The following is a 25,912-nucleotide window of genomic DNA, read 5'->3' on the forward strand; positions in this document are numbered from 1 at the left end:
AACCTCCGGATTCGGGTCGATGCTGAGGTGGGATGAGACCCACCAGGTGGGGCTAACCTTCGATAGGTTTCCTTGCTTCCAACAGCTCAACCTAGATGACCCTGCAGAGGTTCGTGGGCGTCAAGGCTACATTCAGATACTCTGGGCTTACCCTATTTTCCTGAAATACTATGCACACGTGGATATTCTTATGCCCTTTAGGTGATTCAAGTGAGGGAATTAATAAATACATGGCAGGAGTAAATCAACCTACAGAAATAGTTCTCTAATCACGAACCTCAATGCATATGTTCTAGTTTACTATTTTATTGTCAATCGATGCTTGAGCTGATCCACCACCTGAATGGTTCAGGCGCGAGCTTTCTGCTGACTTTTCTCTTACTGTAGCTCACCAAATAAACCGGGGGTACATGGCAGCGATAATTATGAGATATAGAAGATTATTCACTTTCCAGCCGGTTTCAAATATTTGAGAATTACCTAGGAAGAGATGTCAATCTCCAGTGCTGATGACCTTCAAGGCTAAGGCGTTCATCACATATGAACTATGGAGATCCTTGTTGATTGTCTTGCATCCATTGTTACGATGAGGCTTTCCTTCGGAAAAGTAGGTTAAATATGCTCATATCCCGATTGAGATATTACAAACTTTGAGTGCTTTAAGTTATGAATCCATTGACATCGTATCAACCTCTCGTCACTTATTATCCAGATTTCACTAATGAAGATGATGAGTTTATAGAGTTTGATTCATATATAGTACCTGAAAGTGATTTAGAAGAAGGACAATTTAGAATGTTAGAAGTAGATAATAGAGTTATAATACCAGAATTAACACACACAAGATTTGTAATTTCAGCTGCAGATGTTATACACTCTTATGCTTGCCCATCTTTAGGTATTAAAGCGGATGCTTACCCAGGAAGATTAAATCAAGCTTCTGTTCATGCATTGTTTGAAGCGACAGAGTTTCTATGTACTGTACTATCGAAGGTTGTTCACATATATATACTCTAGGCACACAGATCAGCAATTAAGTTCAACAAAACAACCTTCACCTAGGCGGTAGAAGCCCTGGCGACTTATAACTCGGGCTCGTGCCGGGAATAATCCGTTCCAAATTTTTCAATAAAATTTTTATTGTTTCAATTAGGATCCTCAAATACTTCTACTCACCTCTTATTCAATCCTGCCGCAAGGGGCCTTCCCCCGCTGAACTTGAAGATCCGTCGATCAAGCGCGTGTCACGTGGATCACCCGGACCCACCGTCGCGTCGAGCTCGAGGCAAACAGAAGCTTCGTCCTAAACATTTCATCCAGGTTTATTGTCGGCAGGAACTCATTGTAAGAGCGATTAAGCTGATTGCAATTGTATGTTCTTGAAGTTTTTACTTTCCAGAATAAAACAATCTTTACCCTCTCTCCTATCTACCCCTTAACTGCGAAAAGCGCGCCAACCTCCGAACCCCCAAACCACATGCCGCTAAAACGGAAGGCAGAAGATACAGTCACAATGTCTGACAGTGCTAAAACTCCGTCGAAGAGAGTGCGCGACTCTAATTCTGATGCCGAGGGGGATATTGTTTCTGAGGTAAAATCACAAAGTCATCAGGAGCTGATCGCCAGGATTTGCCTTGATGGACAATCCATTTGGGTTCCACAATACTGATGCATTGACCATACAGGCCACCCCACAGACTGGCGAGAAAAGGAAGCGTGGTCGCCCGCGCAAGTACCCCGAGGGTACTTTCCCCAAGCCCTCTACCGATGGCCCCAAGCGCGGCCGTGGACGTCCTCGAAAGATTCTCACTGAGGAGGAAACTGCTGCCGCTGCAGCCCAAAAAGAAGCATTAGCTGCAGAGGGCCCCAAGAGAGGGCGCGGGCGTCCTCGCAAGGAACCAGGTATGTTTTTGTCGAGATTGAAGATGAAGTATTCTGAGAGCTAATTGTCAATGATTTGCTCTCCAGGCACCGAGACACCGAAGTCAGCAACCACAACCCCGAAAAAGAAGGACGGTCGAGGCAGGCCACGCAAGAGCTTGCCTGCCAATGGTACGGAGGGTGCTGTTGAAACCGAATCGAAGCCCGAAGCTACCCCGCCAAGCGTGCCCAAAGACGATGCTGGTCGCTCCTACTGGCTGATGAAGGCAGAGCCTGAATCACGTCTCGAGAAAGGTGTGGATGTCAAATTTTCCATTGATGACTTGGCTGCGGCGGATAGCCCAGAGCCATGGGACGGTAGGACTTCCCCAGCTCATAACGAAGAATACTTCTAACAATTCAATAGGAGTTCGCAATGCTGTTGGTAAGATTTTATTGGAACAAGATCATAAATGACCCGAATGACCCAGCTTACAAGTCAATAGCCAGGAATCTTATGCGGGACATGAAGAAGGGAGACTACGCTTTTTTCTACCACTCCAACTGCAAGACCCCTGGAGTTGTCGGCGTTATGGAAATTGTGCAGGAGCACTCAGTCGATGGTTCGAACCTTCTGATATATCCCCTCAATTGATGCCTTTAACTTATATCCTTCGTCACAGAATCCGCCTTTGATTCCAAGCACCCATACTATGACCCTAAGGCCACCCGCGAAAACCCCAAGTGGGTGGTTGTGCACGTTGAATTTCGCTGCAAACTCAAGAAGCAGGTAACTTTGAATGACCTCAAGTCGCACTCCCAGCCCGGAAAGGCCCTGGAGAACCTGCAGACCATCAAGCAATCACGGCTCAGTGTTTCCTCCGTGACCCCCGCACAATGGCGTTACATCTTGGAGCTGGCGGGTGAAGATCCAGACCACCTTCTCAAGACGGACTTTGACGATGAAAGTGAATAAGGTTTTTCAACAGACGCTATAATAAGGTCTGGTTTGTACAATTCTGCAGAAATATTTTCCTTGGGCGTTGCGGCTGGATAGGGATTTTAAGAGAGCAAGCATATGTCATTTCTAGCCCGATTTTTTGTCACCTGGGTAGTACGGCAACCCATATTTAGTTCATCGATCTTCGGGGATTAATATAAAGTCATGCGGATAGCCGTGCAACCCATTCAAAGATTGATAATCGACCTCGGACTTTGATACTGTAGAAGAGGGGGGATTAAGCTTCGGCGGCGGGCGCAGCCAACCAGCATTCATACACGGAGCCAATCCACCCAGAGCTCCAGCGATTGCCCACGAAGAGTAGGTGCACCCGACCCGGTGGATACCGCGTTATCGTTATCAGAGCGGGGGGAACCTGCTGCACACCTGGGGTTCCTTTTTAACTTAATAATTCCGCAAATGTTTGGTTGCACCTTTATCCTCCGGCCATTGCGGTGTTTCTCTTCTGTACTTCGCTCGACTGCTCCTCGTCCCTTGTATACCACCGCCATGTCTGACCTCTCCGTGCAATTGACTGCCCCTAACGGGCGCAGTTACACCCAGCCTATCGGCCTCTTTATTAACAATGAGTTTGTGCCATCCAAGTCCGGCGAGAAAATCACATCGATCAACCCTTCGTAAGTAATGACTTGGACCTTCCTGTTATCTAAATGTTCAAGTTGTTGACCGAGTCGCAGGAATGAGACGGAGATCGCTTCCGTGTACGCCGCCGGCGAGGAGGATGTTGATATCGCTGTCAAGGCCGCACGCAAGGCCCTTAAGGACCCGTCGTGGAAGGGATTGTCCGCTACCGACCGTGGTAATTTGATGTTGAAGTTTGCCGACTTGATCGAAAAGCACCAGGAGACCCTTGCCACCATTGAGACCTGGGATAACGGTTAGTATCGTCTCTCCAACATCAAAATGGCCAATGTATCTGATGCTGACGGACTGCAACAGGCAAGCCCTACTCTGTTTCTTTGAATGATGATCTTGGTGAGGTCCTCAGTTCTCTTCGTTACTATGCCGGCTGGGCCGACAAGGTGACTGGCCAGACTATTGGCACCACCCCACAAAAGTTTGCCTACACTCTGCGCCAGCCCATTGGTGTGGTTGGTCAGATCATTCCCTGGAACTTCCCTTTGGCCATGGCTGCCTGGAAGCTGGGCCCTGCCCTCGCATGTGGTAACACTATTGTTATGAAAGCTGCCGAGCAGACCCCACTCAGCATTCTTTACCTCGCCGGTCTGATCAAGGAGGCCGGTTTCCCTCCTGGTGTCATCAACATCATCAACGGTCACGGTCGTGTCGCTGGTGCTGCGCTGGTGAAGCACACCGACGTTGATAAGGTTGCTTTCACAGGCTCCACTGCCACTGGCCGTGAGATTATGAAGATGGCTGCTGGCACCCTCAAGAACATCACTCTCGAGACCGGTGGTAAGTCTCCACTGGTTGTGTTCGAGGATGCCGACCTCGAGCAGGCTGCTAAGTGGGCCCACATCGGTATTATGTACAACCAGGGTCAGGTCTGCACTTCCACCTCCCGTATCTTAGTCCACGACTCTGTGTATGACAAGTTCGTCTCCCTCTTCAAGGATGTCGTGGCCTCCACCAGCAAGGTCGGTGACCCCTTCGCCGACGACACCTTCCAGGGCCCTCAGGTCACCAAGGCACAGTACGACCGTATTCTGTCGTATATTGAGTCCGGTAAGTCCGAGGGCGCTACCCTCGTCGCTGGCGGCGAGCCCTTCAAGAATGTCGGTGACGGCCGTGGCTTCTTCATTGCCCCGACCATCTTCACCAACGTCAAAGATAACATGCGCATCTACCGCGAGGAGGTGTTCGGTCCCTTCGTTGTAATCTCCAGCTTCGTTACCGAGGAGGAGGCTATCACTCGTGCCAATGACACTACATACGGTCTCGGTGCTGCTCTTTTCACCAAAGACATTGAGCGTGCCCACCGTGCGGCCTCTGAGATTGAAGCTGGTATGGTCTGGATCAACAGCAGCAATGACAGTGATTTCCGTGTGCCATTCGGCGGTGTCAAGCAGAGTGGCATTGGCCGTGAGCTTGGCGAGGCTGGTCTCGAGGCCTACTCGCAGGTTAAGGCCGTTCATGTCAACATGGGCTGCCGGCTGTAAAGAGATGAGCGGGAGCTTATAACTCTATCGACTGTATCATCAAGGTTGTAAGTAGATGACAATTTTATGCTTTATGACTAGTCAATTCTTTTTCTTGTAGAAACAATACATGTTTATTGATTTCATTCTATGGCATCAATCACAAACCTCTGCTGAGTCTTTCCTCTGTGTATAATATGTGGACCTTGACGACATTTCTTTCAAGAAGGATCCATAGCGTCTAATAAAGGAATTGTCGATTTGCTAAAGCATAGATTAGTATAAACGCTACTAGGTGAAAATTACTTTCTCTATCTCAATTACTTTCCTTGCGATCTTTGTCCTGGATGACCTGGCGGGGGGGTTTGCAATCATTGTCCCAATTACAGAATTAAACCAATATAAGCGACGTCATGAAGTCCTCAATTCGGCCCACGTTTTTTTTTTTTTTTTTTTTTTTTTTTTTCCAGCTCCAAAATCACAACGTCGTTGGCTGTTCAGGATCAATTCATGGATTTGTTTTCGTGAATCAACACAAGTGCCTGTTATATATCGTTTGACGGATAAACTCATATCAGGGCGGCTGGCCTAATGGCAAGGCGCTTGATTTCGGTTCAAGAGATTGCAGGTTCGATCCCTGCGTCGCTCGCTATTCTTTTTTTTCTTTTTTCCTGAATCCACCCACCAATTCCCACCATCAAACTTTACTTTCTCTTTTATTAAATTCAAGTATTTATTTATACACGGGACTGATTCTTTAATTTCGGAACTGGTTCTTTAGGTTCTTGAGATAGACCCAGGTCCACTATTGTACAGTTGGCACCGACGAAAGTTCCAAACAACAATAGCCTAATTAATCTCTGTAAATAGCCAGCTCCAGGTGAAAATATGTACTACAGAGCCTAGCTACAAAGCCTAGACTTTGTCGGCATATTATCTAAGACACCAAAGTGCAGTTTTATTGACTCAATTGCTTGCCTACATTACCTATGCGTGCATATCTGAGATAGTCAAATCGCCTTGCGTCTGCTTTTCGCTTCCCTTCAGCGCCCATTGACCTTGTTGGTATCTGTGATGGATCGATCGCAAATCGTCATATCTGTAAATTGGGTGGTCGGGAGAGGCTTGACGGGCGTAGCGATGGCGTTTTAATGACCGTTGCCTGTTTCAGGAATGATACGTCAATCTTTAGAAGGTAAGGGCTGTGTTTGGCGTAAATATATGTTTACTACGTCACCAAGCCTAGCTTCCGGGGTTGGTGGAGACTTCATGTAATGGATGTGTAGTTGAGATGACAGACCTGTATGAGAAGTGCTGCCTACAGTTAATGGCAGGTACTGGAATTCTCTTCAGCATGTATCGCTCTGCATGTTCATTTTGACCCTAGAATTTGAAACTGCATGCTAGGAAATGATTTCAATTCGAGCAATGGGCACTAGGGTATATGCTTCTTGCCCTGGGTACTCGAAAGGCATAGAGTGACTTAGCTGATCACATCAGCAGACATCCACCTGGGCGATTGAAAATTCTGCGAAATGGGATGGATGTCACTTGTTCTCCATAATAGAACCTTGGCTTTCGAACCCTTGTAGATCTGGTCTCACATTGACCGACTCTGAGACCGGTTATTACAGGCCATGAAGCTCGCATTGGTATATCGGTTATAGAGGTACATACCCGACTTTCCTTGGGATAGCAAAAGATTTCCCACGCGATAAGGGAATTTCGATGAGCGATAAAGAGAGCAAGAACCTTTTACTCAGTTCTATCCCGATTCGCGCCGATTTGAACAGCATCTAAGCAGCGAAAATTTTCAACAGCCATTCTACCTCGTATTATTCCCTGGCACATGTACGTCTCTAGGGCCGTAGCCTAGCCCTGCTGTGATAAGACGTCGGGTGTCGGGCTAATGAGGTCACTCAACATGAAACTGTCTCATAGAGATAAGAAAAAGGAAGCAGTCTTCTCAGAAAGCTCCAATCGTGTACCTCGCGAGTGCCATGTATATCGGACCAGCGAACACGCTCTAGCATGAGCATGACGGACAAGGTACGAGGTCGGCTTACGAACCTGCCTCGGTATGAGCAAACCTAGATAAAAATCTATACGCGTATACCAGTAACCAAAACCCCAAGCACAGGCTGCCAGAACTGGCTGATGCCTAGGTACATCTAGTACTCTGGTGTAAATTGAACGTGAGACCGAACGGAAACTTACTGCCACCACATCGTGATTACCCGGGAAAATTCAAGATCAGGCTTAATGACAAATACAAGCAGCAAGAAAAACCACGATCTCCCTGTTCTATATTCTGATTGATGCCCAATCCTACACGTTTCCCGATGCCCACATCCTGAATCTGCGGGATGATCCCGGAAAAAGGATTCACACCATACCCAAGTAGGCACGTCAAGGCCGTCCAAGTCTAGTGCATCGAGGTAGCTGTATGCACGGTACGGGCAGGACGTACATGGTTTCCGAGATGACTACATCATGTAGCTAGGGTAGGTACCTATACGCAAAGGATCTTAAAATGCAGCATGCAAGCATTAGTTGGCGAAAAACCCCGACGGGCCAGGTGCTGGCAAATGATGAGGTGCATAGGACTGTTTTACCTTGAGCCGAGTTGAACGAATCTTTTATTTGATTGGAGGGGTGTGATGACAAGATTTCGGGGGCGACGTATGTGTCTGTGGGTTTATGCGCGTGCCAGGTGGAGAGTTTGGATTCGGTACTCGGTAGGAGCCTTGTTTTTAATTCCTGGGTCTGGCTGGCTAATAGAGTTTTTCTTTACTTTTTCGGTTTTAAAACAATATTTGACATCCTTGCTTTGATCTGTCTTTCTGCTTCTTGGTTTTGGTGGTTTCCCATGACTCGACAGGTTTGTGATAGAGCGAGGTGGATCAGGCCATATTCCAATGGAAATGCTGCAGATAAGGACAAAAGTACCGCTGCACATTAATTTCGGGACATATATCTGTTTGGATGCCGGTAATGAAGGTTTCATGTTTTTATGTCTTGTGTTTTTCGTTCTCTGCGGTCTTTTATGCCCAATTCGCTGGAGTCAGGCAGGAAAATTTGGGTTGGGGCGCCATGGCTTAGCGCCGAGTACCAGCGCACACCTACATGAATCTCTTGCAGATGCATGCAGAGTTGGTCATGTGAAGCCACTTGGACGGGTTTGGGAAAGGCGGTTTATAAGGAAGGCTCAGGGGTGATATCGTGCGGTAGTTGTGGTTGTGTATAAATACATTGTACGTATCTTGTATATGACCTGGCCAATGAATGTCTCTTGACATTCCAAGGTTGACGCACAATATGCTCTAGTAGGTTAGTACCCTTGCAGGGTTCATGTGAAATCAGATGTGCAGGACAATGCGGGATTTCACTCCAATAGTAGGCATGTCACCGTCATGCAACGTGGACTCCACAACCTTAGACACGGCAAATCTTGTCCTACAAGTTCAACGGATGCACTCCGGCTCCACCGCCCACTTTGCCCACTGTGTTCAACCGATTGTGGGGGCGGGGGCTTGGCGGACTTCTGTTCTCCCTCATCTTCTTCGATTCCCTTCAACTGTTGCCAGGAGGATTTCGTTCCCTTTCCCACCCAATCACCATAGGACAGTTTCCGCGATCGGCGCTGCCAGCAAGTTTTTGACTTTGGAGGTTCGTTGTCTCACACATGAACAGGGGTTCTCAGCATTGGGTTTTCGTCACTAATCCTGTGTGACTAGACTGTAGACGCCTCCACACCTCTTCCCAGGCCGAAATAGCGGTGTCTACCCTTCCACGGGTCCTTATTTCCCCATTCTGTTTATTGTTTATTCTTTTTTTATCTGGGATTTCCCACTTAAGCCCGATCAACATGCCTGAAATTCAGAAATGGACAGTCAATGAGGTCAGATCATTTTCGTATTTTCCCTGCAATTTCCCGGGATTCAGACCGTGGAATTTTCTGATTGGCTCCTTGCTTTATTTTCTGTCGGTCAAGACGTGATGAAGTGTCGGGTCCGAAAAAAAGAAAAGAAAGCAAAAAAAAAAAACCCCCATATTCACCAATCACACATTGTTGTGCTCGAACAGCCTGCTGATTTCCACTTAGCCTTATATCGACATAGCGGGAACGCTGCTCGAGGGCCCCTACCACGATGTAGCCAAAAACGAGTTCCGCTTTGTGGACATCTGGGATCATAAACTCTATCGTCTCGATCTGGCCAAGGGTCCAGAATCTCTCAAAATAATTGATACAGACGCGGCAATCGGGTACGTGGCTTGCCTTTGTGTTGTCCAGTTCGCCTTTCACCGTTTCCTGTGTGCATTAAAAAACCATACACGAGCAATTCAAGGAAACCTAAAAAAGAAATAGGAAGACGCTAACGACGTTCCAGAGTCACCGCCAATATTGCCAATGCGGATGAGGCCGATCAACTAATAGTCGCAGCCAAGCTTGGATTTGCCCGGCTGAACCAAACCACCGGGAAGCTTTCCTACATCTGTGAAGCTTGGGGCGAAGATGATGGACCGGGGAGGGCGGACATGTAAGTGGCCAAAATTTCCTGAAACACAATATCTATGCCCGAAATGGAAGAGAGCAAGACCGAAAAGAGAAAGCAAGCAAAAGAAAACAAAAAGGAGACCAGAAGGAAGGGCCCCCAAAAATGAGTCCTGGATCACAAATGATGAATCTTGTCTACACCGACTTACTGGAACCCCACAATCTAGAATGCGCTTTAACGACGGCGCTATCGATAGCCACGGCCGTTTCTGGGCCGGGGCCATGAACGACCCCAAGATCAAGGCACCGGGACCTGTAGGAATCCTCTTCAGATTGGACCCAGACCTAAGCCTGCACCGCATGTTAGCACCAGTGACGATCCCAAACGGAATAGGATGGAACGACGCCGACGATACGATGTACTTGACGGACTCTCCGACAGGCCAAATTTTCGCGTTTGATTTCGATGCCGCGACGGGCGCGATCAGTAACCGGCGCGTCCACTATGATCTCGGCGAGCCACTCGAACCCGACGGATTCGCCATGGACGCCGAAGGATGCATCTGGTCTGCAGTCTACGGTGGCGGGAAAGTCATTCGGATCTCACCGGCCGGTCAGCTCATCGGGCAGATCGACTTGCCCACACGGAATCCGACGTGTCCCGCCTTTGTGGGAACTGAGCTGTTCATTACTTCTGCCAAGGATATTCGTGACGATGAGCGGTTGCCGCAATCTGTGCGGTATGGGGGCCGAGTGTTCCGAGTTGACGTTGGGGTCCGGGGGAAACCTAAGAATGAATTCCGTTTCGAGTAAACAGGATGGAAATAGATTCCGTGGCCGATATTTTCAGTTCTCGGGCTCCAAGTGTGGATAATTAAAAAATCCGGTTTAAGATGAAAATTTTTATCACATAGAGACATTGTATTTATTTCCGATAGGTACAGGCGATCATGAAAAGTGACTCCTCGACCAGCGGTGACTTCCTGTGAAACTGGAAGCTTGAAATTGTATACTTCACATGTAGCTAAAACAATCGACCATGCAGCTGGAGCTAATCCTTCTTTTTTATTTTTTATTTTTTATTTTGTTTTTTTCTTCTCGCATTGAATTACCTTTCCCCCCTTTCTAAATCCTTTTAGTTTGCATTAGCAGTGAGGCTGTGCTAAAAGTATGAGTTTGTCTACATACTTTGTTCAACTATACGGGCATTGTTGACGCGCATACTCAAACTCAAATGCATCCTGGATCCTCAGTATCGAGTTTCCACCGGCATTGCCTTTTTTCGCCTTTTCTTATCAACTCAAAATACTCTGTACGTAGAAACTGAAGTGGATATGTCGATCACCAAACGGGCGAAAATGACGGACCGGCTCGCTGCCATTCCCATGGATTCAGTTTGCTGCAAGGGGAAAAAACCAGCCTAAAACAAGGCTGGAAACTTACATTACACGTCGAATCAAACAATGAAAAGCCTCTCCATTTGACCCGCTGATCTCAGATTCATGTAGACCATAACCCCAGTCCATTTGAAATTCGCCCGATCTAGGTTTTTTCTTTTCTTCAATTTTAATTCGTACTTCTGTTACTTTGTGTAATGTTTCCCTGCCATGTAACCCTTGAGCACTGCCGCTTGGGCGGGGCCGACCCTGCAGGGCAAAATGCAGGCACCGACTTTTGGGCCTCCAGCGTACGTCTTTCGGTGTGCTGTACATGTATGGCGTAGATTCCAGTATGACGGAGGAATGGTACTTATGACTGAAGAAGCTCCGCGCCACGCCTCACTTAGTTCTAAGAAAAACTGATACGTTCGCGGAAAAGAAATCCACAGCTCTCGAGCTCCAGACCGCAAAGGTATACTAGTATATACTGGTGGCTTAATCCTGTTTTTTTTTTTTTTCTTCAATTTTGTTTTTGCTTTTTGCCTTCTTTGATCGCGCTTGCAGCGGACACGAGATAATGCAGTGAGGTCGTCGCCCCAAGGCAGTAGATCAGTTTAGTTTACATTGGTGTGGCGAAACCACGTAACTGGGTAGCAAGAAGAAATTAAAACCTTGGAAAGCTACCTATGTCATGGATATGTTAAACATAGATTGGCATACGTAGTGAGCCTCGGATTAGGCTGCTGTACCTGTACTTTGTGTTACGCAGTCCAATTTAGTACCATGAACCCGCGTACCGGATACCTGGGACAGCCTAACAAAACCACCACCCCATGGTTTTCTTGCCCCTTGACCCGCATCATTTCGCATGGCCATGACACGCATCCGAGGACTCGGACTCTGCTATGATTAGTGCAATGATCCGACCCACTGGAACGAGTGTTTGAGATTGTAAGCCACCTTCATTTTGAACCCGCCTCAATACACCAAGAGCGGTTCACACTAAAGTACTAGGTTTTTTTCATGACAATCCCGCCCCCTGTCTTTCTCCTCCCCGAAAACGAAAATCTGGAGGAAAATCAACAAACTGACCAGTCAGGATTGTTGGATCTATCAGGCCGCAAACATCGCCTCGGCAAACATGGTGATTCGCTGCCTTCCAAAATGGCGGCTAACGACGCACGCCTTGCCTGGGCAACGGGACTATACCGTGTGGGCACTGACAGCTGGAGACAAACCGATCTATCATTTTTCCCCAAGATGCCCTCCCGTTGCTTTACTGGTCCTCAGTACCTATTGCGTAGTGATCGCCCCTCTTGCCTTATCAGGATCATGGTTCTACGTACGAATTTGCGCGCTAGGCATTCTAGGCTAGATCGGACCGTCAACTATCGAGGATCGGGGGTTTCTAGCCCCCCATTGCCTAATCAAGGCATGACAGTGGCTACAGTAGGCGAGAAGCCTTCAGCTCAGCCCACATCATGATCCTCATTTCGTCTCCCGAAGGATTCCCGACTCCACTCTCGCGCTAGTCTGGATCTTCACTGGCCTTTTGTCACGCGGAAGCCTTCGCGCTAACTGGGATCTTGGGGAGCAGGAAGCTTACCCACTCCTGCAAGCTCTCCATGAGACAGGGGAGCTGCCGGGTTTGCCTTCCGGTTGATAGATCGAATGGGATTGACTTTTGTTTGGTTCTTTTGTCTTGATGACTTGGACTTTCGATGACTCAGTAATTAAGATTTTGAAACTTAGAATTTCCTCCAAAGGACCAAGTCATTGCAGGTCGTGGTGACACAAGTTGATGTCGGTGTTGGGCTGGGAATCTCTTCTGCTAATGGTGACGTATGAGCTCAAGGATGTTCATCACAGATGGAGAGATTCCTCCGAACAGGCTTCGGGTTCTCGAATCATTCTATTTGCCCCCTTCTATAACGTTCGCGTAACTAGAAAACGAAAAAAAAAAAAACACAAAAGGGTATAGCCTAGGGCTTTTTTTTTTTTTTTTTTTTCTTTTTTTCTTTCAATTCCCATTTCTTCCTAGAGAACGGATCCCGTCGAATAATAATTAAATAGCTCCCCACCTATCTGCCTCATTTCCATAAGCTATGTTCTGCCAAGCGGGTCTCTCCAATAATCGGTTCCTAAAGTGGAGGCATCATTCCCCTAACGGCGGCACCGGTCCCTTTGTGTCGGGATTGACATGGGCTGGTGATGCATGCACAACATCAGGGGAGGGATTTGTTAAAGTTTAGGATTTTTGTATTTTTGTATTTTTGATTTTTAATTTTCCTTTTTCCTAGCCAGTACCGAACCAGTTGGGACTCATCCAAGGGGTTATGTACCACAAAAAGCGTTGTCCTGGAGATGAAATCTTATGTGCTTCCCATTAAGTTAGACTGCCCGTCAAGCACCAAACCCTCGGAAAATGACAGGACCTGAGAGACTATCGTCTTCCCCTCCCCTCATAGCCCCGGACTAAACCCGAGTGAGTATAGATCTGAACTGGAAATTGTCCCATGTGTGTTCTGCGTCATGGATCGAAGGGGAAAAGGGATCCACTTCCCCCTATCACACTCACACATGGCACAAACCTTCGGCTCTGTACTCCGTGCTCATAGAGTACACAATGGGCATCACCCAGGACAGGGGTAGAAGTCAAATATTACATGAAGCCACCAAGCCTGCGAGCCTCCGTCATCGGGTCTTTTCACGATATCCCAGACAGAATAACCAAAATACGGAGTACACATCTTCAAAACAGAAGAAGACTCCACCCGTCCCTTGAGACCAAGACCACGGTGACGGCACCCACGCACTTGCAGCTCCGCATGATTCGTTGTATCCCGACGATCGCTGGTTGGTTCCCCGTGTATATATTCTGTAAGGAAATATTACCAGTGGAGAATGGAATCAACTTTTTCAGGCGCTGTGCTCTCCATCTGCCTTATACCCAATCCCCTTCCTGTTCCTTCCAGGCACGAGATGGGTTACTGATATCATCCGTACTGCTCCACTTTTTACTTTTCCTTTTTCTTTTTCATTTTTCATTTTACTTTTTCCCTGTACGTTGACCAGAAACCCGTGGCCCCCGGGCCCCAGCGTATACTCTAAAGAATAAATCATAAAAATTAAATACGAAAATAAAATTCAAAATCCAAAAATCCAGGGCGATCCTGCCCAACATCCGATGCTCTGGGTCAGACAACAACTTTCTTTTCTGTCGAGCATCCAGGCCCCAAGAAGTTGATGGATCAATGGGTCCCTTCTCTCACCGCTGCGTTCTAACGGTCTGACGATAATTCATTAATAATTCCAGCTTCACCTTCTTTTCCCTGAAACTTTCCCCTCTTTGATTATTTATACAAGGGCCTCGGATCGCTTCTGCCATACATGCACATGGGCTTTGATCTCTGAACCTGAACACTTTGTGCCCTATCGCATTACTCTGGGAACTGACCCCAGTGGCCCAGGGACACTCCTCTGTGGACTGATCTTCAGAAACCAGTTCATCATTCTACCTCAATTGGACCTAGCTCGGTGATATCTGATTCTTACCGCATATCTTTTATTTCATCCTTGGGCCTATTTTCCATTTCCTTCCTCTTTCACCGTGGCTACTCTGGGGCTCAGCGTATTGACTGCGCCTTACCCGAGGCCGCTACATACCTCAAATCTGTCGCATTATCCAGCGGATCCACATTATCCGGCCTCCTCCCTCTCTCATCCCACTCGTGAGCTCCCTGTTGACTCTGAGAGAGGGAGGCCTCGGCCATGCCCTAATCCCAATTTCAGCCAAGGAGATCCGTCTATGTCGGAGCCTCTACGTGCTGCTCCATTGTCAGACGATGCGACTCAAGATCGCAGCGTGATGGACAGTGAGCATGGTCCCGGACCCCGCCATTCATCTCGTCGACCACCGCTACGGGCTCGCCCACAGTCCTGGCATCCATATGGGCCGGTAGAGCCACCACTGGAAGCGACTTCGTCAAGGGCTATTGGGGTACACTCTATCCTAAATCCGCCAGCGCAGACAATGGAAGCGGCGGGCAGTCGGGATCTACGCAGTCTGTCTGGAACAGCTTCGCCTCGACCACGGAAGGGTTCTTCACCTGCTCCTCGTTCTATGCACTCTCTGCAACAACCACTATCTCCCAGATCTATTGGACGGCCGGGCATAAACCCTGGCTCACCATCAGCACGGTTTGTGGGTGGTGGGAGGAGTGGACAATCGAGTGTTACTCACTCACCATTAGTTCCTAATGAGCCTCTGGGTATGCGTCAGACTCCTACTAGCCCTCCTCTGCCTCTGGATTCGGCACTACGCCCCATTACTTCATTACCAGGCACTCAACCACCCGTGACAGCATCTTTACACTCTACGCCCAGCCTTCATTCGCGACGGACTAGTGCAGGACCGGCACCACTGACAAACCGCGCGTCCCAGGAGACGAGTCCAACCACACCCCATTCAACCTACAATCATCTTGGACGTGGATCTCCAGCCATCACCATGGCCTCCATACCAGCAAGTGTCACCCAATATGCAGCAGTACCAGCTCCCTACATGACAATGGAAGCCATGGCTAGAGGCGTACCCGCAACAGCCGGACCACGCAGTCTGGTTGAAGACACCGGAGCAAGAGTGGCAAGCCCGGTACCAGGTACGCCAGGCAGCACAACCTCGATAGGTGGCCTAATACCATGCGTCATGGACCTTAAATCCGGATCCAGCAGTCAGGCCGAAAAGCGCAAAGCAAACAGTGATGCCTCTCGCCGTTTTCGAAACCGCAAGCGAAACGAGGTACAACTGGAGCAGCGGCTTTCGGCACAACAAGATGAGATCCGTCGTCAAAGTGAGGAGATTCGATCTCTCATCCACCAGCGAGATCATTATAGAGCTGAGCGTGATTTCTTTCGCGAACAAGTTGGTCACTCGACCTCTCTGAGCTCGTTACCACCGAGACCGCCGTCGCCACGTTCGGCGCCCTCTGCTTCGCTTCTGCCTGCTCCGACTGAAACGGCCCCTGCCTCATCGAGGCCACAGGGAAGTTGGCCAGGGACACCGGGCCCATCACCATATGCATCTATGCCTCATGGCACTGCCCCGTCTTTAGGGAGGGATGTGGCGGCTTCTGGACCACCGGTTGCTGGAGGGCCTTTGCCGCCGTTTCAGGGCTCATGGCCTCGGCCTTAATGTGTGCCCGAAATGACCAGTCGGGCAGCAACGGGCTTCCCGTTTTCGCTTTTATCTTTTCTTCTTTCCTATGTTTTCATATGTCATATCTCTTTTTATTCATCTATCTGGTCTGGACCATGCGGTCACTGGTTGGCCGCAAATGGTGAATGTTGTCATTCTTGAGAATTCCAGCGGGTGCCATATCATTCATATAAAATCGCCTTTACCTTCTAGTTGAGTGTATTAGTGCATTTGTGGTTGATTTTTCTTGTTTCTTTTGTTACAGCACCATACCCCATCCACCATCATGTGACGCCCTTCATATCTCATTCCCCCCATGAGTTCTTCTTCCCTACGAAAATCGAGGATGTCCTGCAAGAAGAGTGCTTACGTCTTCTCCTATCGTACCCTATCCTCCATTACACCATACGTCGACAATTGGTTCTTTGTCGATCAAGGAGTGGACCCCGGTGTCTAGTTTCCATAGCGCTGGGTGCTTGTGGCGAAATACCGAGTTAAAGATTTCTATTCATTTTATTACATTTTACGCAATTTTCTCTTCATGTATCTACTTCGCAGGCACAATGTGACCCGGAATTGAAGCATGACGCCGAGCCGAATCGCCATCCTTTTCCAATACGTCTTAAGGTTACCGAAATCCGGCCGAACATGTTGATCTGTCGATCTATAACGACCTCTTTCCCCCAAAAAATCCACTTAGCCGCTTCCCGCGCAGATGAGCTGCATGGTCTATACTAATCTATTTAGTATAGCTCTCCACATAGGTGCATCTGAGCCCAGGGGAGGGTGGGCCTTATAGTCGATCTATGTATCTGCAGATCAATGTCTAAGACAAAAAAAGAAAGTTGATACATATCACAGTGTCAGCGGCATTGTTCGAAATCCGGATGCCCTCCGGTCTCCAATGTGCAGTAGTCAAGACTTCACCGTTACAGGTCCACTCGGCTAATCCTGGCATTGATCGGCAAGATCATCAAAAGGGTGCATTTTAAGGTGTGGGTTGGGTTGTTTGTCAGCTGCCAGCTGTCGTGTTGTGGAAACGCCCCTTGCTCCTAAAGCGGATCCAACGGTTCCAGTGATCGACTTTTGACAGCTTGATATATCGAACTCCATGTATCAACATTTTGAAAAAGTTCGGAAATGGCTTTATCGAAATCTACAAAGTACCGGTACGGGGCATATGCAGCACATGTCTGGTGACGTGGAGAGAAGTGAGATCCAGATCGAGGACTGGCGGTGAGAGGCGCGTTTCACAAAGGCGCAGCTGCATCTGAATTAAGGATCATGTGGGATCTGATTAGCTTGTTACAGGAAGACAAAAGCAAGAATGTCAGATGCAGGATTTCCCCATCAGGCTACGGTTTGCCGAGCGGATAAGGGTACTTGGGGGGTACGTCAGCCTCCGCACTAAACAATACGGGGAACTCGGTATTCAACGAGTACCGCCCTGGCTCATCCCCACGTGTCGAAAATGACGGAACCAATCACAGAGCGGAATGGGCTCACGAGCATGTCAAATGTCTGCCCTGGACCAAATGGAAAACATGTGTGCATTCTGTTGTGCTCCCCATATTCAGACCATTCTTCAATTATTTAATTCGCTTGCTTTCTCTTTTTTTTTTCATGATGTTCCTTCCTTCGACCGATACGATCAAGTAAGCGCGGGACTTACTACTCCAAGGTTGACATCATCACATTCAAGGGGTGCCCAAGTGTGATAATGGTGGGGCAAAGGAATCAATACACTCCCCCGGAGGAGGAGTGCCTGCTAGGTGACAGGTCCGAGCCGATACCTCACAAGTCATCTCCCACATGGAGAAGGCTACGCATCATAGCCGTCATCACAGCTATCCTCAGTGCTCTTGCCCTGGGCCTGTTATATATGACGAACGAGTACGAACCCTCATCTGGGAGCGTGGACGTGGAAAGTAGGAATCCTGACCAGCCATTGGTTGCGTCGTATAGGTCCAAGAAACAGGTCGTGCACCGTCCCCATGGCTGCAACACCGTTCGTAGCGGCTACGAGTGTTTCTCCGATATCTCCCACCGCTGGGGCCAATACTCACCTTACTTCTCACTGGCTGAGGAAGGTATCTCCGACGCCGTTCCACAACAGTGCGATGTCACCTTCGTGCAGGTACTTTCCCGCCACGGCGCACGGTACCCCACCGCATCCAAGAGCAAGAAGTATGCAGAGCTCATAGAGGCCATTCAGGCCAACGCCACCGCGTACAAGAACAACACCGCATTCCTGCGCTCATACAACTACACGCTCGGCAGCGATGATCTCACATCCTTTGGCGAGCGCGAAATGGTCAACTCAGGCATCAAGTTCTACGAGCGCTATGAAGCTCTAACGCGTGACAATGTCCCCTTCGTCCGGGCCTCGGGCTCCTCGCGCGTGATAGAATCAGGAAACCTCTTCCTCAAGGGATTCCAGCACACAAAGCACCAAGACAAAAAAGCTCTGCACGCGCAGGCTGCACCAAAAGTTAACGTCGTCATCTCCGAAGATGCTGGCTCAAACAATACCCTCAACCACAACACCTGTCCGGCATTTGAAGCCAGCACCGTCGGCGACGACGTCACAGATAACTACACCGCTATCTTCGCGCCGCCCATCCAAGCTCGTCTCCAGTCTCTCCTTCCAGGCGTCATCCTCTCCCTCGATGACGTTACTTACCTCATGGACATGTGCGCTTTCGACACCATCTCCGACACGGTCGACGGGAGCAGGAAATCTGATTTCTGTGCCCTCTTCACCTCGTCCGAATGGTCGCAGTACAATTACTACCAGACCCTGGACAAGTACTACGGCTACGGTGCCGGAAACCCATTGGGCCCAACCCAAGGCGTTGGATTCGTCAACGAGCTCATCGCGCGTTTAACACGGACTCCCGTGCGTGATCACACCTCTTCAAACCACACGCTGGATAACGGACCCGGTGCTGCGACTACATTCCCGTTGAACAAGAATATCTATGCAGACTTTACCCATGATAATGGCATGATTCCCATTTTCTTTGCGCTGGGCCTGTATAACTCTACTGCGACTTTACCTACCACTCATATCCAGTCGGATAGTGCTGCGGATGGATTCTCTGCTGCATGGACTGTGCCGTTCGGAGCACGGGCATATATTGAGATGATGAAGTGTACTGCGGAGAAGGAGCCGTTGGTGCGGATCTTGGTTAATGACCGGGTCGTTCCCTTGCAAGGGTGTGATGTTGATGCGCTGGGTCGTTGCAAGAAGAGTGATTTCATTAATGCGCTGAGCTTTGCTAGGGAAGGTGGCGATTGGGCCAGTTGCTATTAGGTTCACTAGGACCTTGCTGGTCTCTCTGACTATCCCGTTTGACTTGGGACCTTGAAATATGTGTCCCCGTACATGCAAATTTGCATGACCTTTTGCTGTGTACGATAGCTTTACAAAATGATATCCTGAGATGTGGTTAAAGCTAAACATTTAATTGCCATGCGTAAATATCAATCTGGACTGAAGCTTTAAACGTGAATTGAATATATTTCCTGCTGCCGAAGGTCAAAGGTTTAAAGATCAAACTTTCATTTCATCAGTCATGCAATGATCTAAGTATATGACAGAAAGAGCCTTAAATGCATACATAATCTCAAATACGCAAGATCGTAGCAGAACTTGCAAAATAATTCAAACAGCCTCCAACTCCAATAAAAAGTTCGATTGTTCGTTCCTCCCATATGTCATCAAGACCATCTCCTTATGTCGTAGAGCCAGGTACCTCCTGGTATAATTCTAGCGCTGTTTAAATATGATAGGCATTCCAATGGCCATTTCCATGCCCATTGGTGTGCATACGTCGTTGCTGTGCAGACAAAACCCACGCCGCCCAGAGTGGTACTTGATCTCTTTGAACAATATATCCATTGTCCTCAAGATCGTCAGTTGAAAGACAGCGCAAATTTTCTAATGACGCACGGCTCAAGGGTACTCGTCTTTCATGTGTCGGGGGCGAAAAATAAGAGCTGCCAGACGCAGGTCCCGGACCCCATGGAGGTTCTTCTGGAAATGATGTGATAGCTGCAACAGAAAGCGATGATGGTGCCGGCGCAGGAAGGTCTGCATCGAACACTTCAATTCCGCTCGTCATAGATAATGCATCGAAATGATCCGCATAGTCGATATCATACAGTTCAACACGATCTAAACGTTCCATTTCTTCGCGGAGCACTGCAAGCACGTCCTTCCAACGTCCCATAGGGCGGAGGTAGACAGCACATAAGCGAAAGTCACGGAGTTGGCGGCGATGTCGGCGGGCTAAGGATATGATCTCGTCTGCACTCAAACGCCAGCCTTGCAAACTGAGGGTGCGCAGCGTTTTCCACCGAATATCATGAAAGATGGCCTCCAGGTCTAAGTCAAGTGGGGTTTTGGGTGGAAAGCCGATATGGATGGAGACAAGGTTTTTGGCTTCGACGAAGAAGCGATGGAAAACGCTGGAAAGGTCAGACATGGTTGGGGTAATATCCGTATTGGAATGGAAATTGATATCGAGACTGGTGAGGCGACTGCCCATCGCGGCGAGAGTGGTAGAGGGTGCTTTCAGGAGCTGCAGCGTAGCTTCGGGACTGATCTGGGGTCCGATGAAACGAATCGCAGTACACTGAGAGCCTAAAAGGGCGATTCCCAGAGTCGTCACTGCCCGCGAACATGCTGACTCCCACTCAAACCGAGCTATGCTGGGATCCGTACTCTCGGTATTGCGGAAGGAACGATCGCGAATAAAGTCGAGCAGGCGTTCGTCATCTTGATCTTGGAGGCGGAGCAGCTTGATTTCCTGGAGTGCTGAAAATGCGGCAATCCCCAAGCGAAGTTGGATAAGATCCTGGTTTGTTTCGATTAAAGTAACTTGTTCATGCAATCGTCGACTATGCACCTGTGCGAGTGATGGGTTACTGGTGCCGAGCTTCTGAAAAATTGGCGTCCACCCTGTGATCTTGTCGTCAGCCGATCTGTCCCAACTAAGCTTGTGAATATAAGGATTGGGTACCGCTGCCCTGATAGAAGGGTCGCACGAGATATGTCACCGTTTTTACGTAGCAGGCCCGCTGCATGTCTAGCAGCTCCCCAAGTCGTCGGAACCCATCCTTCGAAAATCGTAGGTTGAAGCGCGCAAACTTTCGAGGTGTGCCGATCCGCATGAACCGTTTACAGACTAGGCGAAATCGATCCAGATCGGATGTCTCTCCGTATCCCACAGGTTTATGTTGCTCCGCATTGCTATGTTTTCCATTGATATATGATTTCCCATCTAAAGTGTGCGGTGCAGGTTCCAATAAAGTGTCCAGGATTTCGCTCAGCAGCTCATCGGCGAGGCTTTGAATACAACGTGGCTGGTCCATGATCGACGCTTCGCGGCCGAGGATCCGGCTGCCTGTACAAGATACAGCAACATGGAAGAAAGGAAGAGAAAAAGAGGAAAGAAAAAGGAAGCTTCTACACCAAGTCTTGCAGACCGGCAGAAGGGGAAGGTCAGTTGGGGATGCACGATTGAGGGGGCACCAGTCCCACTATAAACCCGAAAAAAAAAAAGAAAAAAAAAAGGGAAAAGAGGTGTACAAGTATCGAATAGAAATGGACTCATCGACCCCAGAGTCCTCTGTCTCACCATGGACGCATGGCGACAGTTCTCGCCCTAACAATCCAACGCGACCGGGATGATCATCAAGACCCTGGTTTAGCGCGCTTGGATGCTGACGGGCCTTTGCATCAAGCTGGTTTCATTGGTGACGCTTTCTCACGGCAATCACATGATTGATCGAGGCTGCGGCCAGCCAGCGCGAAACAGCGCGAACCTGCAGAGACTGTTTGGGGGTTAGAGAGCGACTGTTGGTGGGGGGAAGATGGTTGGTGGTTGTAGAGTGCCTCCTCATGAAGGTCAATGCAGGCCCCGCTCAGGTTGTCACATCTCTGCAGAGTGATGGACTCGCGTGTGGTGGAGAAGCCACCAACGCGATTGGGGGAAATTGGCCGAAATGTGAATGTATTAAAATCTACAGGTCTTCATTGCTTCCCTATTTTCTTCCGCCCCCCTGTAATTCCAAATCTTCCCTGGTTACAGATCCTTATACTTTGGCCCGGTTCATACGTCGTCGACGAATGTTGGTGCTGCTGATTTTGTCTTCGAAATTGTTGGCGCTCGCCTTAGCCTCTCCAGACATGAGAACGTCCACTTCGAAAATCGACAGCCTTGACCATCCTTTTTTGGCCCGTTCCTCATTGACGAATGCCCCTCCAGCTGACGTCTCCTTCGATATAACCAATGCACTGATGTTCTCATCGGTAATGGTGGGGCCGCAGACATCGAAGAACTCCACGAACTTATAGATCAAGGTGGGCTGGATTTCCATAATCACCACTTGTCCCTTGCTATCTGGAGTTCTGCTGCGTTCCACTCGGGGAGAGCCATTCCCTGAGAAATCCATGATGCCAGCCAAGAAGGCTGCAGTGGTCTGAAACCGCACTTCCCAGCTTTCTAAATATTCGGCAAACTTCTTGTTCACTAGCAACGCATCACCAGTCACACCGACCGTCAGAAGCCTTTCTCGATCCTGATTAGTATTATCTAGCGGCTCCAGTGCTAGCGCCAGTGCTGTGAGTAGACGTTTGTGACCAAGGTGAAGATGGTCGAATGTTCCTCCAACTGCAACCGAGTAGTGGGGCTCGAGGGACGGTTGGTCCTCAGGAACCAAAAGAGACTGCGGGGCCGACCAGTCTCCGCTGGAGACCGTCTGCAGGATTGATGCGGTGTGACTTTTGGATGGATCAATGATACTATTTAGAAAGGAGTCGGCCATATTCCGACCGGCTTGGTTGCTTGGAAAGAATATATGGTTCCATTGTCGGCCCGAGGTTGCCAGTGACTGAAGATCAAGGATTGGTCCAATCTTTGAGCCAGTCTTGGCTTGAGAGGCTGCAGCGTCGGATAACGGGTGGTCAACAAATACCAAGCGGGCATCGATGCCACCGGGGGAGTCAAGTTCGATATCTTGAGCGGCTGCCACAGCCCCAATCAAAGTATAGATGCTGCCGACAAAATGTTCCACTTGGGCGAAGGTCTTTGCACGAGGCCTGTTGGATGGAGATAACAGGCCTGGGATTGCCAAAGCAACATCGAGAGTGGCAATGCGATTGGAGCCTTCCAAAGACTTGGACAGCTGCACGAGTACCTGCGATACCGAGGTCTCGAATGCTTCCTTGACCCCGCCAAGGGAGAATGATGGTGGCGGGGGGAGTAACAAAAGCGCCGAAGGCGAACTGATGTGGGATGCCATGAGTGCAACTACAGTACGTACAAAGCAATAGATCACAGCCAAAACAAAGAGATCGTAGAGAAGAAAAGAAACAAAGAAGCCAATTGTATTCCAATTAAAGCAATAGCGGGAGTGTCACCCGGGGTTGGCTGACTCAGCGCGGGCACCCCCAGCTTCACATTGAACTCTCAAGCTGCGACATCCACAGTCGTTCCTCCTTCTACGCCTCATCTGCCTCGGGAGCTTCTTGTGAAGCTTGTGCAGCTTACTGCCATCCTCGGGCCCCTCCCTCCCACTAGTCTTCTTTATCCCAAGGGGGAGTGGAGCTAAGCCCCATCCAACACCCCTAAAGACCCCAGACCCTCCGCACAATGTCGAATCCCTCCTTCGACTCTCCTCGACGGTCCGCCGTTTTTGCCCGTCAGCCTGAGGAACTGCATATGCCATCCACGGGTCTGGTCAATCCGAATTTGTCCCGTCAGCCTCCCTCCCATGAATTCCCCACGACCCCAGACACAGGTGCAGGCGCGACCCAGGTCCCCTCGATCAATGTCCAGCCATCTTCGCAATCCTTGCAGTATGGGACTGGTGGTGGAAATAGCAATAACAATCTACCAGGCGCCTTGACCCCAGGAGGTCAGAACCGCCCCCAGGTTGTTTCAGCCAACACAGCCCCATCGGTCATTCCTACCTTGCAGTCATCACAGCAGCCCAACCATCGATCAAGTATGATAAATTCCCATGGCCACTCGCGGTCTAGCCCGGCTGGCATCGATCCGTCCATGTACAAACAACACGGCGCCCTGGAGGAACCCAGGTATCCCACATCCCCTGGAGCTGGATTCCCGCCTCAGACCCCGCAAGGATCCAAGTATTCGCCGCTTGGCCTGGCAGACGTTCGCCTCCCTGGTGACCATTACCTTGGCGGCTCGCTTATGAGCCCAGGAGCGGCTGCATACAATAGCGACAATCAAGTGCCAACCAACAGCAACTACATAGCACCGTGGCCTATATACGCCGTTGATTGGTGCAAATGGCCAATCTCAGGCAACTCGAGCTCATTTGGGGGCAAATTGGCATTGGGAAGTCATCTGGAAGATAATCATAACTATGTAAGAAACCTTTGTTGGCCCGAAAGGAGATATTGAATGCTAAAAACTGCGCTATAGATTCAAATTGTTGATACGCACTGGGCTCAACCTGACCCTGATACCCCAGATGCAGCAAACGGGGAAATCAAGCTTGAGTATGTCAAAACAGCCGAAGCGACACACTCGTACCCCGTCACACGTATCTTATGGGAGCCACCATCGTCCCAAAAGCAGTCCACTGATTTGCTTGCCACATCGGGTGATCACCTTCGCCTGTGGTCACTCCCCAATTCCCAACCGCTACCGAGCTCAAACAGCATTACACGGCCTTCTAACCCACGGGATACTCCTACTGCCAAGCTGTCTCCTTTGGCATTGCTCTCGAACTCTAAATCCCCCGAGCACACCGCCCCGATAACTTCATTGGACTGGAACACGATCTCCCCCAGTTTGATCATTACATCCAGTATTGACACAACCTGCACAATCTGGGATATCCCGACATTGACAGCCAAGACACAATTGATTGCTCATGATAAGGAAGTGTTCGACGTTCGATTCTGTGCAAACAGTGTTGATGTTTTTGTGAGCTGTGGCGCCGATGGTAGTGTCCGCATGTTTGATTTGCGAAGCCTGGAGCACAGCACTATTATTTACGAGCCATCTGAGAAGACAGACATTAAGCGTACGTATTATTAGACCTGTTCAATATCATGCAAGACTAGCTTCACTAACACATCGCAGCGGTGATGAGTCCCGGCAACACCAGTCCACCTGGATCACAGGCAGGAGCTTGGCCTCCACCATTATTGAGAATTGCAGGTATGGTCACTTGAATTCGTCTACATTCACCATGGCATGAGCTCACGCCATTCACTAGCATCCCCACATGACGCCCATCTGCTAGCCACCTTCTCTCAGGATTCCAGCGTTGTCCGTGTACTCGATGTTCGGCAACCAGGCCAAGCCTTGCTTGAGCTGAAGGGTCATTCTGCGGCACTTAACTGTGTTGAATGGTCTCCAAGCCGGCGTGGTCAGCTTGCTTCCGGTGCAGATGACAGTTTGGTCCTTCTCTGGGACCTCCTTAGCCAAAGCAATACCTTGCCTATGTCAACTCCTGGCCATGGCTCTGGTTCCCAATCAACCACCTCCGAGCGCGGCCCTACTGCTGCTTGGCAATGCGACTATGAAATTTCCAATATCAGTTGGTCTCCGCAGGGCGGATCCAACCCCTCAGGTCAGCCACGTGAATGGCTCGGCGTTTGTGGTGGACGCGGTATATGGGGCGTCGCGCTATGAAAGAAAAACGATAGTTCATAGGTATGAACGAAACGAAAAGACGTCTAGCTTCGGAAAGTTGTTTGGTTGTAATTCCCCTTGTTCTCAGGCAAATTTCTGTTGCGCTGTCATTTCACGCGCTTCCGGGATTTGTTCTGTCTTCTTTCTTGTCATATGCGAATGCATTAGATGGTTTCTT

At 49.2% G+C, this 25,912-nt stretch overlaps 8 protein-coding genes across 8 annotated transcripts; 6 read left to right on the forward strand and 2 right to left on the reverse strand.

The window, feature by feature from the left end:
- Window positions 1-1,477: 1,477 nt before the first annotated feature.
- Window positions 1,478-2,836, forward strand: N7484_011529 (EVE domain-containing protein; the record flags this gene model as incomplete). The annotated part of the gene is made up of 6 exons (XM_057121916.1): window positions 1,478-1,591; window positions 1,686-1,902; window positions 1,969-2,238; window positions 2,288-2,305; window positions 2,367-2,483; window positions 2,544-2,836. 6 exons carry the CDS (start codon window positions 1,478-1,480, stop codon window positions 2,834-2,836), a joined length of 1,029 nt encoding a protein of 342 aa, XP_056967670.1.
- Window positions 2,837-3,370: 534 nt separating this feature from the next.
- Window positions 3,371-5,001, forward strand: N7484_011530 (aldehyde dehydrogenase family protein; the record flags this gene model as incomplete). Its single annotated transcript, XM_057121917.1, has 3 exons — window positions 3,371-3,498; window positions 3,559-3,758; window positions 3,821-5,001. 3 exons carry the CDS (start codon window positions 3,371-3,373, stop codon window positions 4,999-5,001), a joined length of 1,509 nt encoding a protein of 502 aa, XP_056967671.1.
- Window positions 5,002-8,848: 3,847 nt separating this feature from the next.
- N7484_011531 (SMP-30/gluconolactonase/LRE family protein) lies at window positions 8,849-10,291 on the forward strand (the record flags this gene model as incomplete). Its single annotated transcript, XM_057121918.1, has 4 exons — window positions 8,849-8,881; window positions 9,086-9,246; window positions 9,372-9,521; window positions 9,706-10,291. 4 exons carry the CDS (start codon window positions 8,849-8,851, stop codon window positions 10,289-10,291), a joined length of 930 nt encoding a protein of 309 aa, XP_056967672.1.
- Window positions 10,292-14,665: 4,374 nt separating this feature from the next.
- N7484_011532 (uncharacterized protein) lies at window positions 14,666-16,051 on the forward strand (the record flags this gene model as incomplete). Its single annotated transcript, XM_057121919.1, has 1 exon — window positions 14,666-16,051. The coding sequence occupies one exon, from the start codon at window positions 14,666-14,668 to the stop codon at window positions 16,049-16,051; it is 1,386 nt and encodes a 461-aa protein (XP_056967673.1).
- A 1,723-nt stretch (window positions 16,052-17,774) lies between these two features.
- N7484_011533 (histidine phosphatase family protein) lies at window positions 17,775-19,370 on the forward strand (the record flags this gene model as incomplete). Its single annotated transcript, XM_057121920.1, has 1 exon — window positions 17,775-19,370. One exon carries the CDS (start codon window positions 17,775-17,777, stop codon window positions 19,368-19,370), a length of 1,596 nt encoding a protein of 531 aa, XP_056967674.1.
- Window positions 19,371-19,836: 466 nt separating this feature from the next.
- Window positions 19,837-21,433, reverse strand: N7484_011534 (F-box domain protein; the record flags this gene model as incomplete). Its single annotated transcript, XM_057121921.1, has 2 exons — window positions 19,837-21,020; window positions 21,082-21,433. The coding sequence occupies 2 exons, from the start codon at window positions 21,431-21,433 to the stop codon at window positions 19,837-19,839; spliced, it is 1,536 nt and encodes a 511-aa protein (XP_056967675.1).
- Window positions 21,434-22,156: 723 nt separating this feature from the next.
- N7484_011535 (putative pantetheine-phosphate adenylyltransferase) lies at window positions 22,157-23,365 on the reverse strand (the record flags this gene model as incomplete). The annotated part of the gene is made up of 1 exon (XM_057121922.1): window positions 22,157-23,365. The coding sequence occupies one exon, from the start codon at window positions 23,363-23,365 to the stop codon at window positions 22,157-22,159; it is 1,209 nt and encodes a 402-aa protein (XP_056967676.1).
- Window positions 23,366-23,715: 350 nt separating this feature from the next.
- On the forward strand, window positions 23,716-25,734 carry N7484_011536 (uncharacterized protein; the record flags this gene model as incomplete). The annotated part of the gene is made up of 4 exons (XM_057121923.1): window positions 23,716-24,456; window positions 24,514-25,120; window positions 25,180-25,257; window positions 25,316-25,734. The coding sequence occupies 4 exons, from the start codon at window positions 23,716-23,718 to the stop codon at window positions 25,732-25,734; spliced, it is 1,845 nt and encodes a 614-aa protein (XP_056967677.1).
- Window positions 25,735-25,912: the final 178 nt, after the last annotated feature.

This window comes from Penicillium longicatenatum, assembly GCF_028827895.1.
Source record: "Penicillium longicatenatum strain IBT 33135 chromosome Unknown contig_7_segment0_segment0, whole genome shotgun sequence".
Lineage (NCBI taxonomy): Eukaryota > Fungi > Ascomycota > Eurotiomycetes > Eurotiales > Aspergillaceae > Penicillium > Penicillium longicatenatum.